A 19,098-nucleotide genomic window follows, 5' to 3' on the forward strand; every position below is an offset into this window, starting at 1 on the left:
CTCTGACCTGCTGCAGCCATGCTGGCCCCTACAGCTGCCCTTCCTGATGTGCTGCAGCCACACTGGCCCCTATAGCTTCTTGGCTACTTCAGGCAGTTACCACCTCTGGGCCTTTATCTTTCCTGTTTCTTCCATCTGGAAATTTCCCTGGATTTTTGCCTTATGGCCCCTTTTTGTCCTTAAGATCTCAACTTCAGTGCCACCTCAAAGGAACTGTTCCTGGAACCCTGTTTAAGAATAGCTGCCCCCACTCATCTTTCTCATGTGCCCTTTTCACATCTCCCCCAGCACTTACTAACTTGTGTAGCTTATTTCTTTAATTGTATGTTCTCTGCTGTAAGTAAGCTTCCTGAGGACTGGGGCTCTACTTGGGTCACTGAGGTGTCCCTGGCAGGCCCAGGATCTGGCACATGGCAGGTGTCCATGTGTTTAGCGAGGGAAAAAACTAGTAGCCTGAAAATTCTTACTATGTCTCTGTAAAGTGGTCATCATATATAAAGACTGATTGACCCGTCCTATTTATTTTTGAGCGACAAAACCCATTCAGTGCATGATTAAGCTGGTAATATTCCTCCTCGGGATAGCTGTATGTGCCAGTGTCTATTAGCAACTTTATGACATGCACAAAGTTAAACTTTTAGCTTGGAAGGTAAAGATGGAGGTATCAGTACAAAACTTGAGCCCTCTTCCATCATGTATCTGGGAGAGAGTAATGTGGTGAAAATGGGCCATGTAACTGTGCCGTCCCAGGGGTGGTGTTCCTGGGGCAGATGGTGATATCCCTGGTGGCCTGCCGCAGCAGGCATGGCCACGTGGGAATGAGCACTAGTGGAGGTCTCTGCCCGCAGGCCCCTTGCCTACAGCACGCTGGCCGACCTCGTGCACCATGTCCGCCAGCACCTGCCCCTCAGCGACCTCTCCCTCGCCGTCCAGCTTTTCGCCAAGAACATCGACGACGAGTCCCTGCCCAGCAGCATCCAGACCATGTCCTGCAAGCTCCTGCTGAACCTGGTGGACTGCATCCGTTCCAAGAGCGAGCAGGAGAGCGGCAATGGGAGAGACGTCCTGATGCGGATGCTGGAGGTACCAACTCTTCTGAGAGTATCATCCATCCTGCACTCTATCCTGATTGTGGCTAAACTTTTTTTTTTTTTTTTTGAGACAGAGCCTTGCTCTGTTTCTTAGGCTGGAGTGTAGTGGCGTGATCTCGGCTCACTGCAACCTCTGCCTCCTGGGTTCAAGTGATTCTCATGCCTCAGCCTCCCGAGTAGCTGGGATTATAGGCATGCACCATCATGCCCAACTAACATTTTGTATTTTAGTAGAGACAGGGTTTTCCCATGTTGGCCAGGCTGGTCTTGAACTCCTGGCCTCAAGTGATCCTCCTGCCTCAGCCTCCCAAAGTGCTGGGATTACAGGCGTGAGCCACCATGCTGGACTTGTGGCTAAACTTGAACCAGTGCTGTAGGGGTGGCTCGATCGCTAGGCTTGATCCCAGGAGTTAGACGACCTAGGTTCAGACCCAGGCTCCCCAGATGCTTCACTTCTGTGCACCAGTTTTTTCATCTTTTCACCTGGGGTGATGATATCTGCCTCATAGGATCGCTGTGGGAGTTAAATCAGGCAGCGCTTGAAAGCTCTTAGCACACTTTCTGGCAAGTAATTAGGAGAGTTATTTTCTGGGGGCATAGTACCCAAGTGCTAGACTGGCTGTGGACATCCCTGGGGAGACACCCAGAGTGTGAGGGATGTGATTCCTGAGCCCCACGGGTGGTGGCGCGGCACTGGTGGGACGAGGCCTGCAGTCCTGGATGAAATCCAGGCTCTGCTTGTCAGGCCAGTCACTCAGCCTTCCTGAGCCAGACTCTGCACATGCAAAACGGAGATGGTGTTGGGAGTAAACCGGCACCTTTCTTTTCCTTTACACTTGGCACAAAGGAGGTGCCCAGATGTTACCAGCCTTCCACCAGCTTTGTTGGGTTGGTGCGAAAGTAACTGCAGTTTCATCAGAAGTGATGGCAAAAGCTGCAATTCCTTTGACACCAACCTCATAGAAAAGCAGCATGACTTGAGCAGCTGGTGTCAGTCCCATCTTATTTTACTGTGATCTGAGCAGTATTTAGCCTGTCGAAGAGGAATAATTCCGTCTTCCCCCTTGAATTTCTCTTCCCATTAGGTTTTTGTTCTCAAATTCCACACAATTGCTCGGTACCAGCTCTCTGCCATTTTTAAGAAGTGTAAGCCTCAGTCAGAACTCGGAGCCGTGGAAGCAGCTCTGCCTGGGGTGCCCACTGCCCCTTCAGCTCCTGGCCCTGCTCCCTCCCCAGCACCCATCCCTGCCCCAGCTCCACCCCCGCCCCCACCCCCGCCTGCCACCCCCGTGACCCCGGCCCCCGTGCCTCCCTTCGAGAAGCAAGGAGAAAAGGACAAGGAAGACAAGCAGACATTCCAAGTCACAGACTGTCGAAGTTTGGTCAAAACCTTGGTGTGTGGTGTCAAGACAATCACGTGGGGCATAACATCATGCAAAGCGCCTGGTGGTAATTCTGCTCTTCAGTTATGTAGACAAACAATACTTTTCATAAAGTGAATTTTATTCAAGTTAACAATATGCTTTCTCTTTTCCAGAAGCTCAGTTCATTCCCAACAAGCAGTTACAACCCAAAGAGACACAGATTTACATCAAACTTGTCAAATATGCAATGCAAGCTTTAGATATTTATCAGGTAAGGAAGCTCTTAGTATTAGAGGTGCTAGTGAAGGGGTGGCAGTGAGAGCTGTTAGTATTTGGATGGTCCACAGTATTTGTATACCCAGATGTGCTTTGTTCCACAACATAGCACTGCGTTTATGTGGGAATTCTAAGAGTCTGTGTGCATTTTTGTGGGGCAGATAATGTAAACGGAATGCAATGAAAATATAAGACTTAAGTTTACTAATTTTTTTCATGGTCTGAACACCTAGAGGTTTTTTTTTTTTTAATTCTTTGCCAAAATTAAGGTGAGAAAGGAGAATTTAAAAGGTTTTGGAGGGGGACATTTGTTATCTAATTTAAGTGCTCTATTTTAATTATGCAGCTGATCTGGTTACGTAATGGAACATATTCAGAGAGGTTCAGTTTTAATGCCCGTGGGTGGCTTTTTTCCCCTGTATTAGGTCCAGATAGCAGGAAATGGGCAGACATACATCCGCGTGGCCAACTGCCAGACTGTGAGAATGAAAGAGGAGAAGGAGGTATTGGAGCATTTCGCTGGCGTGTTCACAATGATGAACCCCTTAACGTTCAAAGAAATCTTCCAAACTACGGTCCCTTACATGGTAGAGAGAATCTCAAAAAATTATGCTCTTCAGGTATAAAACTCCTTTTTTTATGTTGTTTGAACATTACAATTCTTCGTTTATGTCTTAAATACTTTTTCATTTATTTCAAGGATTTTAAAAATAATGTAGCTAAGGATGTGCTTATAGCTCAAAATTTAAAGAAATATTAGGCCATAATGTCTTGAAACAATTTTTAAAAGATTCAAATGCTTTGGATCAGTTCCTTTCGTTAGTAGAAATAAATATGTGGGCCGGGTGCGATGGCCCATGCCTGCAATTCCAGCACTTTAAGAGGCCGAGGATTGCTTGAGCCCAGGAGTTTGAGATCAGCCTGAGCAACAATGGTGAAACCTATCTCTAGAAAAAATATAAAAATTAGCTAGGTGTGGTGGCACACACCCTGTAGTCTTAGTTACTCGGGAGGTTGAAACAGGAGGATTGTTTGAGCCCAAGAGGTTGAGGCTGCAGTGAGCTGAGATCGGGTGACAGAGCGAGACCCCCATCTCAAAATCTCAAAAAAAAAAAATGCGTTAAATGTATTTGATGATGAGGATGAAATAACAGATTACATCATTGAAGTGAACTGCCCCGCTCAGTGCTCAGTAAACCCATTTCATTTTTTTCCTTTGGTGGATAATTAAATTTCTTAGAGTGTGTGATACAGGCTTGGTTTTATGTTTTTGGAAAGCTTACTACTTTGTCTTAAAACTGCTTTGGGGAAGGGATTAATTTTTCACATGTGTTTCTTGTTTTGACAGATTGTTGCCAATTCCTTCTTGGCAAATCCTACTACCTCTGCTCTGTTTGCTACGATTCTGGTGGAATATCTCCTTGATCGCCTGCCAGAAATGGGCTCCAACGTGGAGCTCTCCAACCTGTACCTCAAGCTGTTTAAGCTGGTCTTTGGCTCTGTCTCCCTCTTTGCAGCTGAAAATGAACAAATGCTGAAGGTAAAGTCAGTTTAATCTAAGTAGTGCTTCTGTTCAGGGTTTTGTTACTGTTGTTAGAGACAGGATCTCACGGTGGTGCCCAGGCTGGTCAGCCGTCTGGACTCAAGCAATCCACCTGCCTTAATCTCCCCAGTTTTGGGGACTATAGGCACTCACCACTGTGAGTGTGCCTGGCTTGTTTTTTTTTTTAATTCTTATTTTCACTTTAAAACAGAAACTGTAGTGACTATATTTATAAAGTACTCTTTGAAATAGTGAATATTTGAAACAAATAAGGGCCAAGTGTGAAAATCATTCCATATATGTCTAAGCAGTAACTAATTTGTCTATCTAGTAACTTAAAATGAAAAATCCAGAACTCTTATGGCAAGCAAGTGTGGTGTTATTAGTATTGACATCACTGATTTTCTTTTTTAAACCTATTTCCTTTTTTTGGATTACACAAATAGGAGCAGATGGTTCTATTTTTAAAAATTTTAGTGATGCAAACGAACTTATTAGAAGGAAAAAAATGTCTTCACCTACCTCTCAAATATGGTGTGACAGTTCCGATTATGTTACCAAGCAATGGTCTCACTGCTGGATGCACATTGAAGCCAATACGATGGTACCAGCTTTTCAGGGAAAAAAAACATCTTTATTGCAAGGTCGACTGACAAGGAGACAGGAGACCCCGTTCTCCTGGAGCTGGGTCTCGGGGTGGGTTTTATAGGAAGAGTAACTGTGAGGGAGATGGAAAAATGCAGTGAGGCATGATTTGATTGAGCTCTGCAGTGAGGCAGTGCTGGCCCTTTTGCTCTTAAGTTCCTATTGCAACAAAACAGGGCTCCCTTGCTTCTTAATTTGGTCCTCGTTGCTTGGTCCAGCTACTTGGGTTCCATCTGTGGTTAACTTTTCCTTCCAGCCTGCCCCAGAGTCACTAATCCTGCGTGCCTGGTTCACCTGCGCATGTTTGCGACTTGCAGCCTTGGGGTCTGTTGCAACTGAAATCAACTTAGACGAAGCTGAACCAGTTTGAACTGGTTCTGCGGTTACAGTTACATCAACAGTTGTCCACTTCACTCAGGTTTTGTTTTTGTTTTTTTTTTTTTTTTGAGTCTGTCACCCAGGCTGGAGTGCAGTGGAGTGATCTTGGCTCACTGCAACCTCTGCCTCCCCGGTCAAGCAATTCTCCTGCCTCAGCTTCCCCAGTAACTGGGATTATAGGTGCATGCCACCATGTTTGGCTAATTTTTGTATTTTTAGTAGAGATGGGGTTTCACCATGTTGGCCAAGCTCCTGACCTCAGGTGATCTGCCCGCCTTGGCCTCTCAAAGTGCTGGGATTACAAGTGTGAACCACTGCACCTGGCCTTCACTCAGGTTTTGTGTTTTCTCTGTGTTAACAGTCTTGGCAGTATGTAAATGACACATTTCAGGACTATTTCTTTCTTTTTCCCCTTTAAATAAAAAATTCTGATCAGTCTGTGCTTCTTTATTAAGAACATCTTAGAGAAGATGTCCCATCATACATTTTTATAGATGACTAATCCTATGTAATTGGATCTCATCTGTTATTTGAGTCTAGCAAATGGGTAAAACCCATCCGTAGTTATATCACTAAAAGCAGCAGGTGGTAGAATAAAAACCTTATAAAAATGCACTCCGTCTTGTGGCAAAATATCTTAATTTCTATAGAAAATTGAATATGTCAAAAGAGATGCTTTCTCGGGAAAATTTGAAGATGTAAATAAGATCTGTTCATTTGGAGTAATTGCACAGATGGTGACACAGAGCTCTAGTAACCTGTGCTTTCCTTGTTTTCTTTTCACAGTTCTGTAATAATTACTTATCAACAACCTTAACTTTTGTGTTAATATAGGAGAGTAATTGTTAGGCGTGGTAGCTCACACCTATAATCTTATAATTCTAGCACTTTGGGAGGCTGAGGCAGGAGGATTGCTTGAGCCCAAGAGTTCAAGACCAGACTGGGCAGCATAGTGAGACCCTATCTCTACAAAATTAATTTAAAAAAAAATTTAGCTGGATGTGGTAGTGTGCACCTATAGTCCCAGCTACTCAGGAAGCCGAAGAGAGGATCGTTTGAATGAGCTAGGAGGTTGAGGCTGCAGTGCACTTCAGCTTGGGTGACAGAGTGAGATCCTGTCTCCAAAACAAAAGGGAAAATACTTATTTTTAAATTTAAAGATATAAGATAATTATAATCTGTGTCTTCATTATCCTCAAATAATTCATTTTTTGCCAGCATTAGATATGAGTATGCAGAACAACAGCAAAAAAGCCCAGAATAAAACCTATCGGGACAAATCGAATGTTGGAATGTGGCCAGGCGTGGTGGCTCATGCCTGTAATCCCAGCTACTCAGGAGGCTGAGACAGGAGAATTGCTTGAACCTGGGAGGTAGAGGTTGCAGTGAGCCAAGATTGTGCCACTGACTATACTCACTCCAGCCTGGGAGACAGAGTGAGACCCTGTCTCAAAAAAAAAAAAAAAAAAAAAAAAACACGAAAAGAAAAAGAATGTTGGAATGTTTAAGAAAAGTATTCAAGGAACAATTTTCATAGAACTTTTTGTCCAGAATAATACATATAGTTTTGTAAAATAAATATATTCTGCCATATACCATAATAAATTTGGAACCATATCAGTGACTATACCAAGAATTTATAATTGCTTAAATACACATGCAAAAAATTTTCATGTTAAACTTAGCATGTGACATGTCAAAACTAGGATTTGACAAAATAAAAAGTTAATATGGTTTAAAATTTTGATTAAAGCTAGTATGATCTAGTAGAGTGGTTTTTTAAAAGAAAGATTTATACAAAAATATTTTCCAATTAAGTCTTCCAAAACACTATAATCTTCAATGTCTTTTGAGATTTTTTTACACTTTGCATACATCTTATTTGATTGGTAGTACAATTTCAGTTCCTGTAGGTTACTTTTTTTTTTTTTTGAGACAGAGTTTCACTCTTGTTGTCCAGGCTGGAGTGTGATGATGCCATCTTGGCTCACTGCAACCTCTGCCTCCTGGGCTCAAGCAATTCTCTTGCCTCAGCCTCTCTAGTAGCTGGGATTACAGGCGCGCCACCACAGCCGGCTAATTTTGTATTTTTAGTAGAGACAGGGTTTCACCATGCTGGCCAGGCTGATCTCATACTCCTGACCTCAGATAATCTGCCTCCCTTGGCCTCCCAAAGTGCTGGGATTACAGGCTGGAGCCACCTTGCCTGGCCCCTGTAGGTAACTTTTTGCATTTCATTTGTTACAGATACCAACATATACTTTAAGATAAACTATTTTGAGTTAAATAAAGATTGGAATGTGCTTGTTTGGTTTTTTCCCTTTGGAGTAAACACATCAGAATTGCCTTCCATTGCTGTCGGATTGCAGTGACACTTTAGAGTCTGGAGGTTGTAGATCCTCCTCATTTAGATGCCACTAACCTGCGTCTTCTCCACCCTGCAGCCTCACTTGCACAAGATTGTGAACAGCTCTATGGAGCTCGCACAGACTGCCAAAGAACCCTACAACTACTTCTTGCTGCTACGGGCGCTGTTTCGCTCTATTGGTGGAGGCAGCCACGATCTCTTGTATCAGGAGTTCCTGCCTCTCCTTCCAAACCTCCTGCAAGGTCAGAGCAGTGACTTTGGTTGCCTTTTAGTCTTGTGTGTCATTTAGTCATGTGTCTAGCCATTCTGATTGCTGGGTTTCATCCTCTGTAACTGGTGAGGGTCATGGTTGGTGGGATGGGATGTTTCACATCCGCCGCCTCCCTGCTCCTCTTCCCCGGCCCCGGTCCTCTACTGGGACTTTGAAGGGCACTGCCTTCAGGGATGGGCCCTTCTCCTCCCTCCTCAGCATTGAATGGGATTTAGGTTTTAGTTGTCCTGACTAGGGTTTGGTTGCATTTTTATGGTGTTTGGTAAGCAAGTCTGAAAACGATTTCTAGTGGTTTAGTAAGATCAGAGATTCCTAGATTGAAAGAGAATCAGAACAAAAAAAGAAAAAGCAGGTGACAAAGTTGAGACAAAGTTGACTTACAGTTAGTTTATATTTTCATTTAGCTTCTGATTTGCATAGCCAGAATCCTGTAATTCCTGTATAATTAGGAATGCTCTCAAGGTACATAGTTAACAGGGATCTGGGTTCATTGAATGCTGATGGGGTGTGTGCTGATTGGAAACACTGTCCCGGGAATTCATTACACTTCTTGGTAAGGTGAGCTCTTGGCAAGGGATTGACCCTTCTCATGTGTTTCCTTAACTTCCTTAGAGAAGTGACATAGGCTACCCAGGAGGCAGCAGGGACATCCTTTACTGTTGACTGAAATGGCGATGAATCCGCCATGGGAGTGCCCCATAACCTAGCTCCATGTCCGGATTTAACCCTGTCTCTAGTTGATCCCTGCCCGAGCCCCTGTTCGCACAGTCTGATTTCCTCCTGGGCTCTCAGCTGTCCCCAAGGGTGTTCCTCCCTCCCGGTCTCATTCAAGCTGACCCTGTGCTGGGAACTCAGCCCCTTGCCCTCCTCTATCCTCTGGATTTGGGACCTGGTTCTGCTGCCCCGTAAGGCCATCCCTGATGGCTCCTCTTCTCCCTGAGTTCTCATCCTTCATCCTGCCTGCCTGTGCCGCGCAGGACGTGCCTTTTCTCCGGTCCACTGCCACACGCCTTTCTCTTTTTAGCCAGTCTCGGCTCTCAGTGGCACTGTCTCAGGAATGGGGTCAGTAAATCCTTAACTGTCCTCATGAGTGGTGGGGAGGTGGACTTTATCAGAAAGAGGCTCCTCGCCATTTGTAGTACACAAAAATTAGTTTTAAAAACTGTTTAGAGAATAGACCTCAACTGTGGTTTACTGAAAGTCTGATAGTACAACGTAATTAAAAAATAATTTATGATATTAAAAGGATATAGGACTATGATTATAATTTAAATTATAATTTATAACAACTACATGCTGCCACTCAGAAGGGGTCGTGAGTGCAATTATGGGACAGATGTAACGGTGGATTCTAAGGGCACAGAGGTCTTCCTGCAGTTGTGCTGATGTGCAGGAGAGAAGGAGGGGCAGTTCTTTTGTGTGTTTCACCTGGGCCCGAGTCCGGGGAGCATCTTCTCTCTCTGACGGCTGCACCCCCTTCCCTAGGGCTGAACATGCTTCAGAGTGGCCTGCACAAGCAGCATATGAAGGACCTCTTTGTGGAGCTGTGTCTCACCGTCCCCGTGCGGTTGAGCTCGCTCTTGCCGTACCTGCCCATGCTTATGGATCCCTTGGTGTCTGCACTCAATGGGTCTCAGACATTGGTCAGCCAAGGCCTCAGGACGCTGGAGCTGTGTGTAGACAACCTGCAGCCCGACTTCCTCTATGACCACATCCAGCCGGTGCGCGCAGAGCTCATGCAGGTGAGATTTTAGTGAGGTTGTTAGCTGGCTGCTTCCCCGGAAGCAGTGGGCTGTCATTGGGCTCTCTGTACTCAAGAGTGGGCTCTCTGCAAGATGTACCGGTACAGCTCTCTGCTTACTTCATCTTTATGAGTCTTCTGGTGGATTGAAATACGTAAAGAAGGCTGGGCACAGTGTCTCCTGACTGTAATCCCAGCACTTTGGGAGGCCGAAGAGGCTTGAGCCCAGGAGTTGGAGACCAGCCTGGGCAACATGGTGAAAACCCATCTCTACAAAAAATGCAAAAATTAGCCAAGCATGGTGGCCCACACCTGTAATACCAGCTACTTGGGGCTGAGGCAGGGGGATCACCTGAGCCCAGGGAGGTCGAGGCTGCAGCGAGGCAAGATCTCACTGCTGCACTCCAGCCTAGGTGACAAAATCAGACCCTGTCTCAAAAAAAAAAGAGGAAATGTGTAAAGAAATACTGTTGGTACTGAATGGACATTATTTTGCAGCTTTGCCTGTTTTTCAGAGAGCTTTCACAAGGGTTATATTCTTTTTTTTTTTTTTTTTTTTTGTGATAGAGCCTTGCTCTGTCTCCCAGGCTGGAGTGCAGTGGCATGATCTCGGCTCACTGCAACCTCCGCCTCCTGGGTTCAAGCAATTCTTCTGTCTCAGCCTCCTGAGTAGCTGGGACTACAGGCGCACACCACCATGCCCGGCTAATTTTTGTATTTTAGTAGAGATGGGGTTTCACCATATTGGCCAGGCTGGTCTGAAACTCCGGACCTCATGATCCGCCCGCCTCAGCCTCCCAAAGTGCTGGGATTACAGCCGCGAGCCACCGTGCCTGGCGAGGGTTATATTCTTAATAAGTTGATGACTGATTAAGGCAGGTGTTATGGTTACTATATGGCCACCATTGCTTCCAGTTAGAACCTCTCTATCCAGGAAAGATCTTCAGTTACGTAGTAAAGGGATATTGACTCTAAAGGAAAGATATAGGTGTTTGCTCCACCCTACCCAAAGGGAAAAAGAAGTAGATAATAAAGGAGGTTGTTTTGGAAACACTTGTATATTTGTTTATTAAAGTTCATATGTTGGCCAGGCACTGTGGCTCACGCCTGTAATCCCAGCACTTTGGGAGGCTGAGGCAGGCAGATCACTTGAGTCCTGGAGTTCGAAACCAGCCTGGCCAACATGGCGAAACCCTGTCTCTACCAAAAATACAGAAGTTAGCCGGGCATGGTAGCAAGCCCCTGTAATCCCAGCTACTCGGGAGGCTGAGCAGGAGAATTGCTTGAACTGTCTCAAAAAAAAAAAGAAAAAAAGTTGATATGTTAAAGTTAGTTTTTCCTACATATTTTGCTGTTGTTACTGATTTGTGATCTGGTTGGTAATTGTTGGAGGGTTAGGGTGTGTGTCTCAAAGCATCTGCCCCTTTAGTATCAAGTATTTGGCCCCAGATAGGAGTCAGAGTATGAGCTTTAGATGATAGAGGCTCAGTTACTCCTAGGAGTCTCTGGACAAATTAGATTGGAGACTGCAGCTAGGACTGAGTTTGAGGTTGGGAGATTTTCCCCCCCTGTCCTGAGATTTAGATCTTGGGCTTCATCTAGGCTGGAAGAAGATGGCATAGGGGCCAGGTGTGGTGGCTCACACCTGTAATCCCAGCACTTTGGGAGGCCGAGGCAGGAGCATTGCTTGAGCCTAGGAGTTCCAGATCAGCCTGGGCAACATGGTGAAATCCCATCTCTACTAAAAATATAAAAAATTAGCTGGGTGTGATGGTACATGCCTGTAGTCCCAGCTACTCATGAGTTTGAGGTGGAAGAATCAGTTGAACCCAGGAGGCTGAGGCTACAGTGAGCCATGATTGAACCACTGTACTCCAACCTGAGTGACAGAACAAGACCCTGTTTCAAAAAAAAAAAAGATAAAGATGGCATAGGGCGTGGGTCAGAGTCCCTGCTGGTCACCTGGAGGATTGATGAGAGCCTGCCTTTAGAACAGTAGTATTGGTTCTACAAGGCAAACCGTGCGCCTGACCCAGGGTGCATGAACAGCTTGTGGGAGAGGAGGAGGAGGTGGTTCTTAGGCCTTCTCACCATCCATGAGGCAGATAGCCCAAAAGACACACACAGGGTCAAGGCCACAGGAACCACCACAGGCCTCTAGATGCACGGCACAGGGTCAGCCTCTCCCAGTCCCATCAACCAGCTAAGGCCATGCGAGCACAGCAGGAGGGCATGCTTGTTCCCATGGCTGCCCCCTCCTGAGGACACCCAAGGGTTGGGTGGGCCAGTTGGAGGGTAGATGAGGCGAGAGGTCTTAGAGTACCTTTCTGACAATTATTAAGAAGCCTGTTTGAATCTACAGGAACGTAAGAGAAATTGGAATTTTGCTTGGTTTAGAGAAAAGTACCAAGATTTTATGTTAGGGAGTATCGCTAGACATGAATATTTGGCATCGTTAAGTGGAAGGTGATTTAAGAAAATAGACTTATGGCCGCGTGCAGTGGCTCACGCCTGTAATCCCAGCACTTTGGGAGGCTGAGGCGGGTGGATCACTTGAGGTCAGGAGTTTAAGACCAGCCTGGCCAGCAAGGTGAACCCCTATCTGCACTAAAAAAAATTAGCTGGGCATGGTGGTGCATGCCTGTAATCTTAGCTGCTCAGGAGGCTGAGGTGGGAGGATTGCTTGCTTGGACCTGGGAGGTGGTGGTTGCAGTGAGCTGAGATTGCACCACTGCACTCCAGCCTGGTTGACAGAGCGAGACTCCATCTCCAAAAAAAAAAAAAAAGAAAGAAAATAGACTTACATAGTGACCTGTAGTAATTTTTAGGACCTCTGATAATTCAGACAAAAAAATGAGGGGAAATTTACAGTTTTTTGTGACAGTTGAGTGCGAATGTTTCTTAAATGCAGAGTCCACATTAACTTACTTCTTCTCTGTAGTCCTGTAATGCAGGTATCTTTGTGATCTGTATTTTTCATTTGCCACCCTTTCTAATGTAAGATTTGAAGTGTATGAGACAATTTATGTCATGTTTGTAAGTTATAAAGCCTAATAAATAGACTTAAAAACCTGAGAAGTTGCCATCCCACCCAGGACTGGTACCTCACTGCTAAGTCACATTCACCTGCATGCTCCTCCCCACCCATTTTTTTTTTTTTTTTTTTTTTTTTTTTGAGATGGAGTTTCGCTCTTGTTGCCCAGGTTGGAGTGCAGTGGTGCAATCTCAGCTCACCAAAACCTCTGCCTCCTGGGTTCAAGCGATTCTTCTGCCTCAGCCTCCCCAGTAGCTGGGATTACAGGCATGTGCCACCACGCCCAGCTAATTTTGTATTTATAGTAGACAGGGTTTCTCCATGTTGGTCAGGCTGGTCTCGAACTACTGACTTCAGGTGATCCGCCCACCTCAGCCTCCCAAAGTGCTGGGATTACAGGCGTGAGCAGCATGTACCTAAACAAGATACTGCTTAGTTTTCTTGCTTTGGAGCTCTGCAGCACTTATAGTATGCTGCTATTTATATTCCAGGAGCATGGATGAACATTTATGTTTACACAGGTACTTTCTTTATAAAGACATAAAACTTCCTTGGAAGAACATGGAAGACTAATAACATTGGTTTCTCCAAAGAAGGGAGAACGGTGTGTTTGGGTAACAGAGGTGGGAGGAAGGATTGTCGCCAAGCAGTGTTCCATCACTTTGAGGGTTTTTTTTGACATGGAGTCTCGCTCTGTCGCCCAGGCTGGAGTGCAGTGGTGTGATCTCAGCTCACTACAACCTCTGCCTCCTGGGTTCAAGTGATTCTCCTACCTGAGCATCCCAAATAGCTGGGATTACAACAGTCTGCCACCACGCCTGGCTAATTTTTGTATATTTAGTAGAGGTGGGATTTTGCCCTGTTGACCAGGCTGGTCTCGAACTCCTGACCTCAGGTGATCCACCTGCCTCAGCCTTCCAAAGTTCTGGGATTACAGGCATGAGCCACTATGCCTGGCCTCCCTTTGAGTTTTGATCCGAACCTCATGAAGGCATTACCTTAAGAGGACCTTAATGAAAGCATGCTGATTTTCAGGCTCTGTGGCGCACCTTACGCAACCCTGCCGACAGCATCTCCCACGTGGCCTACCGTGTGCTGGGTAAGTTTGGCGGCAGTAACAGGAAGATGCTGAAGGAGTCGCAGAAGCTGCACTACGTTGTGACTGAGGTTCAGGGCCCTAGCATCACTGTGGAGTTTTCCGACTGCAAAGCCTCTCTCCAGCTCCCCATGGAGAAGGTAAGCTTGGAGCTCTGTGACAATGTTGTTTTGTTTTAAGCCTTGTGAAGATACTATGTTTCAGTCTATGTGAAGTGTTAATTAGACCTGTGCCTTAGGCAATCTCTGAGTAGAACCAGATGTATCAGGTGATCAGCCTGGTTGGCACAGGGGCTTTCCTAAAGCCAGGAGACCAGTGGAGGGGTGTCACCTGAGAACTTGGGACCCTGGAGCAGCCCCCTCTCCTGGTGACCAGGAGGAGATGCCAGCCCATCCTGCCGTGAACTCCTTCCATTCTGATGCCTAGCAGGCTTACTGAGAACCTGAGTAGAGTCCATGCCTGTCTGTCTTCGCAGCCACACTCAGTGCCTCGCTTTCTCCCATTCTGTATCCAAACGCAACTTGTGCTTTCTCATTCCTGTCTCTCATCCCACTGCCGACAGCTCCTGGGTCTCTGTTAGGCCCTTTAGAGATCCTTGTTTTTACCGTGTAAAAAGCAGACAGTGCCCCCGCACCCTGCTGGAGTGTCCTGCCCGCTGCCTTTGCCCTGTCTGTGTTGAACACTCACCATCTCTCCTCCCTGCCCTGCTGACTTTTCTGCTCCCTGTCCTAGTTCTGTGTCAGCATCATCCCATCGTCACGTTGGCTATTCCCCCTGACTCTGTCACCAGTCCTTCCCCACATGGTGGTAGCACTTGTTTCCATGTCTTTGCAGGACATCATCTAGCTGTTGTGTATTGGGTATTTTTTTAAGGATATTATCGTAGTGTTTGAGTGGATCCACGTGAGTTGGGCATTTCAGTAAGCTGGCTGCCTGCTGGGGTCCTGAGCCTCTTGCAGATCTAGTCTTCAGCCATCATTGTGTGGCCTGGAACTGCTCCAGGCCCTCCCTTTGCTCTGTCTAACTCCTCCCTGCCCTGCTGCATCATTGTGTAGTACTGGGTGTGTTTACCTTTGTAGAAGACGTGTGCCCATGTAGTGGCTTCTGCGTCCATGAGTAAACATTGGGGAGGGAGAAGCCAGTACAGATAAGCGTCACTCTGGAGTTGTTTTCTGTCATCATCTCAGTCAGCCTGTCCCCCCCAACTTCCTCAAGCCTGTGCCTCATCCCCAGCCCTCCCCAACTCCCGCCTTATGAAGCACTGTTCCCTCTCCAGCCTCAGGGTGGGTGCAGTCTCACCTTCTAACCCAAACCTTCATCCACATACTTTCCAAATGAATGCTACTGTCCTAAGAGAATTGGATGGCTAAAATTCTGTCTTTTGCGTATTTTATTTGACTCTGTATAGACTAAGAGCACCCCCCCACCCCCCAAAAATTCCTTTTAGAAGTAGTTTTGCCCCAAAGCAGCTGAAGTCTGGAAGAAATCAGGTTTTGCAGAGACAGGATCGTAAAGGTCTGGGCCCCCTTACAGAGGCTCACCATGATGCCTGTCAAGGCATTCTTTCGGAGCAGAACGCCATCCTCCCGGCACTGGCTGCAGCACACCTGGCATAGCTAAGGAGCCCATGAGGTAAAGGGAAAGATGAGCATGGCTAAGCCAAGCGCCGGTGAGTTTCCATTAAACCATTCTGCTTTTGGTGCACTTGGCAGTCCTTGATTATTTTTGGCAGGTAATTGGCTCATATGTTATATTGATTCTGAAAAATAAAATTTTAGAAAGTATCACCATTTATAACTGTTACTGATCAGATCACATGCATTTCTGCAGTACCCCCGAAGAGCACGGACACTCAAGCTGGGGTTCATCTGGGGAGGAGCTGTTGTCATGCTTGTGTGCACTGTGTGTCTCTAAGCCTGACAGGGGCTGGAGAGGGAGGGCCTCTGTCCCTGTCGTCACCCTCTCCTGGTTCCTCACACAGGGCCTGGGTAAATTTTTAACAAAGATTAGTTATTTGATTTATATGTACATAATTATTGTTAAGGTGAATGTCTTGGCTGTTAAAGGCTTCAGATTACTTTTGTGTGTGGTTGTGTCTTCGCCACTATCTCAGTCAACCCCATGGGAATGAATAGAATAAAAATGTGTGCATGTAGCTATGTAGGCTTTCTGAAAAAAATGATGTCAACCTTTTTCTTTCTTAAAGAGTGAGGTTAGTAAAAGCTTAAGAAAGCCATCTTTCAGTTTTCAACCTAGGCACCGGAAAGTCTGCTTTGCAGAAAATTCATTATTATTCTTGTTAGGACCTTGAAGAGTGTGTAGGTGAGGCAGAATCTGGTTTAACCCAGCAAATCTACCACAAGAGGCTCTCCGAGCTCACTTAGTTCCTGTAATCTGCCATCGGCTATTTGAACATGAAATTGTTAAACTCCATCTTGGCATTTTAATTTGAACTGTGCAATTCCTTATTTCATAATACTTCCACCGCCTCTTTTGGAAGCTTCACCAGGTGAATACCTATTAAGCTGTATTGGCCCACTGTGCTCTCTTCAAAAGAAAATATGCATGAGACTGGTGCCATGGCTTAGTTGGTTAAGGCGCCTGTCTAGAAATGTGGATTAAGATTCTTCTGGGTGATCGAGACCATCCTGGCTAACACGGTGAAACCCCGTCTCTACTAAAAATACCAAAAAAATTAGCCGGGTGTAGTGGCGGGTGCCTGTGGTCCCAGCTACTCGGGAGGCTGAGGCAGGAGAATGGCATGAACCCAGGAGGCAGAGCTTGCAGTGAGCGGAGATGGCACCACTGCACTCCAGCCTGGGCAACAGAGCGAGACTCCATCTCAAAAAAAAAAGATTCTTTTGGGTGCGGCCGGGCCCAGTGGCTCACGCCTGTTATCCCAGCACTTTGGGAGGCCGAGGCGGGCAGATCACAAGGTCAGGAGATTGAGACCATCCTGGCTAACACGGTGAAACCCCGACTCTACTAAAAATACAGAAAACTTAGCCGGACATGGTGGCGGGCGCCTGTAGTCCTAGCTACTTGGGAGGCTGAAGCAGGAGAATGGCGTGAACCCGGGAGGCGGAGCTTGCAGTGAGCCGAGATACATGCCACTGCACTCCAGCCTGGGCGACAGAGCGAGACTCCGTCTCAAAAAAAAAAAGATTCTTCTGGGTGCTGCAGATGCTTTCAGTGAAAGCTTTTCACAATCATGTAATTTCAGTACAAACTGTAGTTTCTTTGTGTCTTGGTCGTAGGCCATTGAAACTGCTCTGGACTGCCTGAAAAGCGCCAACACTGAGCCCTACTACCGGAGGCAGGCGTGGGAAGTGATCAAATGCTTCCTGGTGGCCATGATGAGCCTGGAGGACAACAAGCACGCACTCTACCAGCTCCTGGCACACCCCAAGTATGTCGGCCGCTTCCTTCTGTGCGGTTGGGTGGATCCTGTTTTAGGAATTGGGGCTGCAGAGGGCCTCCCAGGTTTCCTAGCGCTAGGAGCAGGCTCCTTTAAGTTCAGCAGATGCCGTATTATCTACCTACTCCTTCTTCTTGGGGCCTTAGAGAAAATGGAAAGGAGAACTGGGTGCTTGAGAATTAGAAGGGATCACAGTTGTCGTCTGCCTTTATTGTGTCTTGTCACCTCCTCCATTAGTTTGTAAGTGTGAAGAAATCAAGGGTCATGTCCCTTCTCCCTCCCTTTGTCTCACCATTCTGTCCACAGCAGCTAGCACCTGACAGGCATGCAGTGGACCCTCTGCATTTTCAGTTCACAGTGATCTTTCTCCAGATATTTCTCATGTGATGTCTGTGTCTTGCTGTTAACTCTTGAGACTGTGCATGACCTTAATGTAATGATCTTTTGAGGTAACACATGCAAACCATTTTTCTGCATTGTAAGTTTCAGGGGATGGATTTTTTCCTATGTATTTTCACATTCTTCACTGCATCAGAAGTGATGCTGAGTATATAGTAGGTGCTCAGTTGTTTAAAGGACATTGAAGAGAGAGGAGTCAAGGTAACCAAATGCACAAGGAAATAAAACAACATGAGTAAGAGCCAGCAGAATCAATGGAAGGCAGAAATATACCCACACAGGCTTCAGGTGTTAGGATTATCAGAACTAGGTTGTAACTATGCTTAGAATGTTTAAATTAATGAAAGACAAACTTGAAAATACCTCCAAGAAACAGAAACCTATAAAAATTGCCCATAAAGTTAAAGAGAGAGAACCTTCAAAAGTTGTCGAATACTTATCCAGAACACATGCAGAGAGAGAAAAGATGAAAAATTCAAGAGAGAGTAAGAGACATGAAGAGTAGAGGGAAGTAGCATCATTTACTTGAAACCCCTCAAAAAGAGCAGAGACATAATGACTGAGAATTTCCCAGAACTGATGAAAAAATTAAACAGTGTGCAGATCCAAGATGTTGAGTGAATCCAAAGCAGGATAAATAAAAAGAAATCCACACAGACAAACTATAGTGAAACAACTACAAATCAGAAACAAAGGGAAAATCTTAAAAGATGGCAGAACAAAAAGGTGACATTCAAATGAATGATCACGTGGAAGCTGTGAAAGCCACTGGACAGTGGAATAAACCTTTAGTTTGAAAAAAGAATTGCCAACTTAGAGTCATATATCTGGTGCAGTATGACCCATGAATAAGGATGAAATAAAGATGTTTTCAGATAAAAACAGAAATCTGCCACCAGCACATCTTCAGCGAAGAACATTCTAAAGGATGTTCATTCAGACAGAAAGTTCCTCCATGGAAGATTGAGGATGGAGGAAGGAAAAAGAGCCAAGAAAATGATAATTCGTGACCAAATGTAAATGGGATGCAGCTAAAGTGATACTCAGAGGGAAACTTACAGCCTGAAAAAACATGCTGTAATCCCAGCACTTTGGAAGGCCGAGGTGAGGGGTGGGGGGGTGGGTCACCTGAGGTCAGGAGTTCAAGACCATCGAGACCAGCCTGGCCAACATGGTGAAATCCCATCTCTACTAAAAATACAAAAAAAATTAGCTGGGCGTGGTGGCAGGCACCTGTAATCTCAGCTACTTGGGAGACTGAGGCAGGAGAATCACATGAACCCAGGAGGCAGAGGTTGCGGTGAGCCAAGATCGCGCCACTGCACTCCAGCCTGGGTGACAGAGCGAAACTCTGTCCAGGTGTTGCTAAAATTAAAGCAGATAAATTACCCAGGCCTGTCTGAATAAGAGGGAAGCAAGCAGATTAAAAATTTAAAAAGAAGTCCTGGTGGAGTCATCAGCTCAGGGGTTGAGT

At 45.8% G+C, this 19,098-nt stretch overlaps 1 protein-coding gene across 14 annotated transcripts in view; it reads left to right on the forward strand.

Annotated features, from left to right (window-relative positions):
- TRRAP (transformation/transcription domain associated protein) overlaps positions 1–19,098 on the forward strand; it is a 135,185-nt gene that overhangs the window by 29,803 nt on the left and 86,284 nt on the right. For all 14 annotated transcript variants that reach the window (XM_063646109.1, XM_055292391.2, XM_055292396.2 and 11 more), the window contains exons 14-22: positions 849–1,083; positions 2,177–2,540; positions 2,629–2,726; positions 3,157–3,351; positions 4,080–4,271; positions 7,742–7,907; positions 9,422–9,678; positions 13,747–13,947; positions 17,065–17,216. In XM_063646109.1, the coding sequence (XP_063502179.1) occupies positions 849–1,083; positions 2,177–2,540; positions 2,629–2,726; positions 3,157–3,351; positions 4,080–4,271; positions 7,742–7,907; positions 9,422–9,678; positions 13,747–13,947; positions 17,065–17,216 (1,860 nt within the window). The remainder of the gene's footprint in view (positions 1–848; positions 1,084–2,176; positions 2,541–2,628; positions 2,727–3,156; positions 3,352–4,079; positions 4,272–7,741; positions 7,908–9,421; positions 9,679–13,746; positions 13,948–17,064; positions 17,217–19,098) is intronic.

This window comes from Symphalangus syndactylus, chromosome 9 (assembly GCF_028878055.3).
Source record: "Symphalangus syndactylus isolate Jambi chromosome 9, NHGRI_mSymSyn1-v2.1_pri, whole genome shotgun sequence".
NCBI classification, from domain to species: domain Eukaryota; kingdom Metazoa; phylum Chordata; class Mammalia; order Primates; family Hylobatidae; genus Symphalangus; species Symphalangus syndactylus.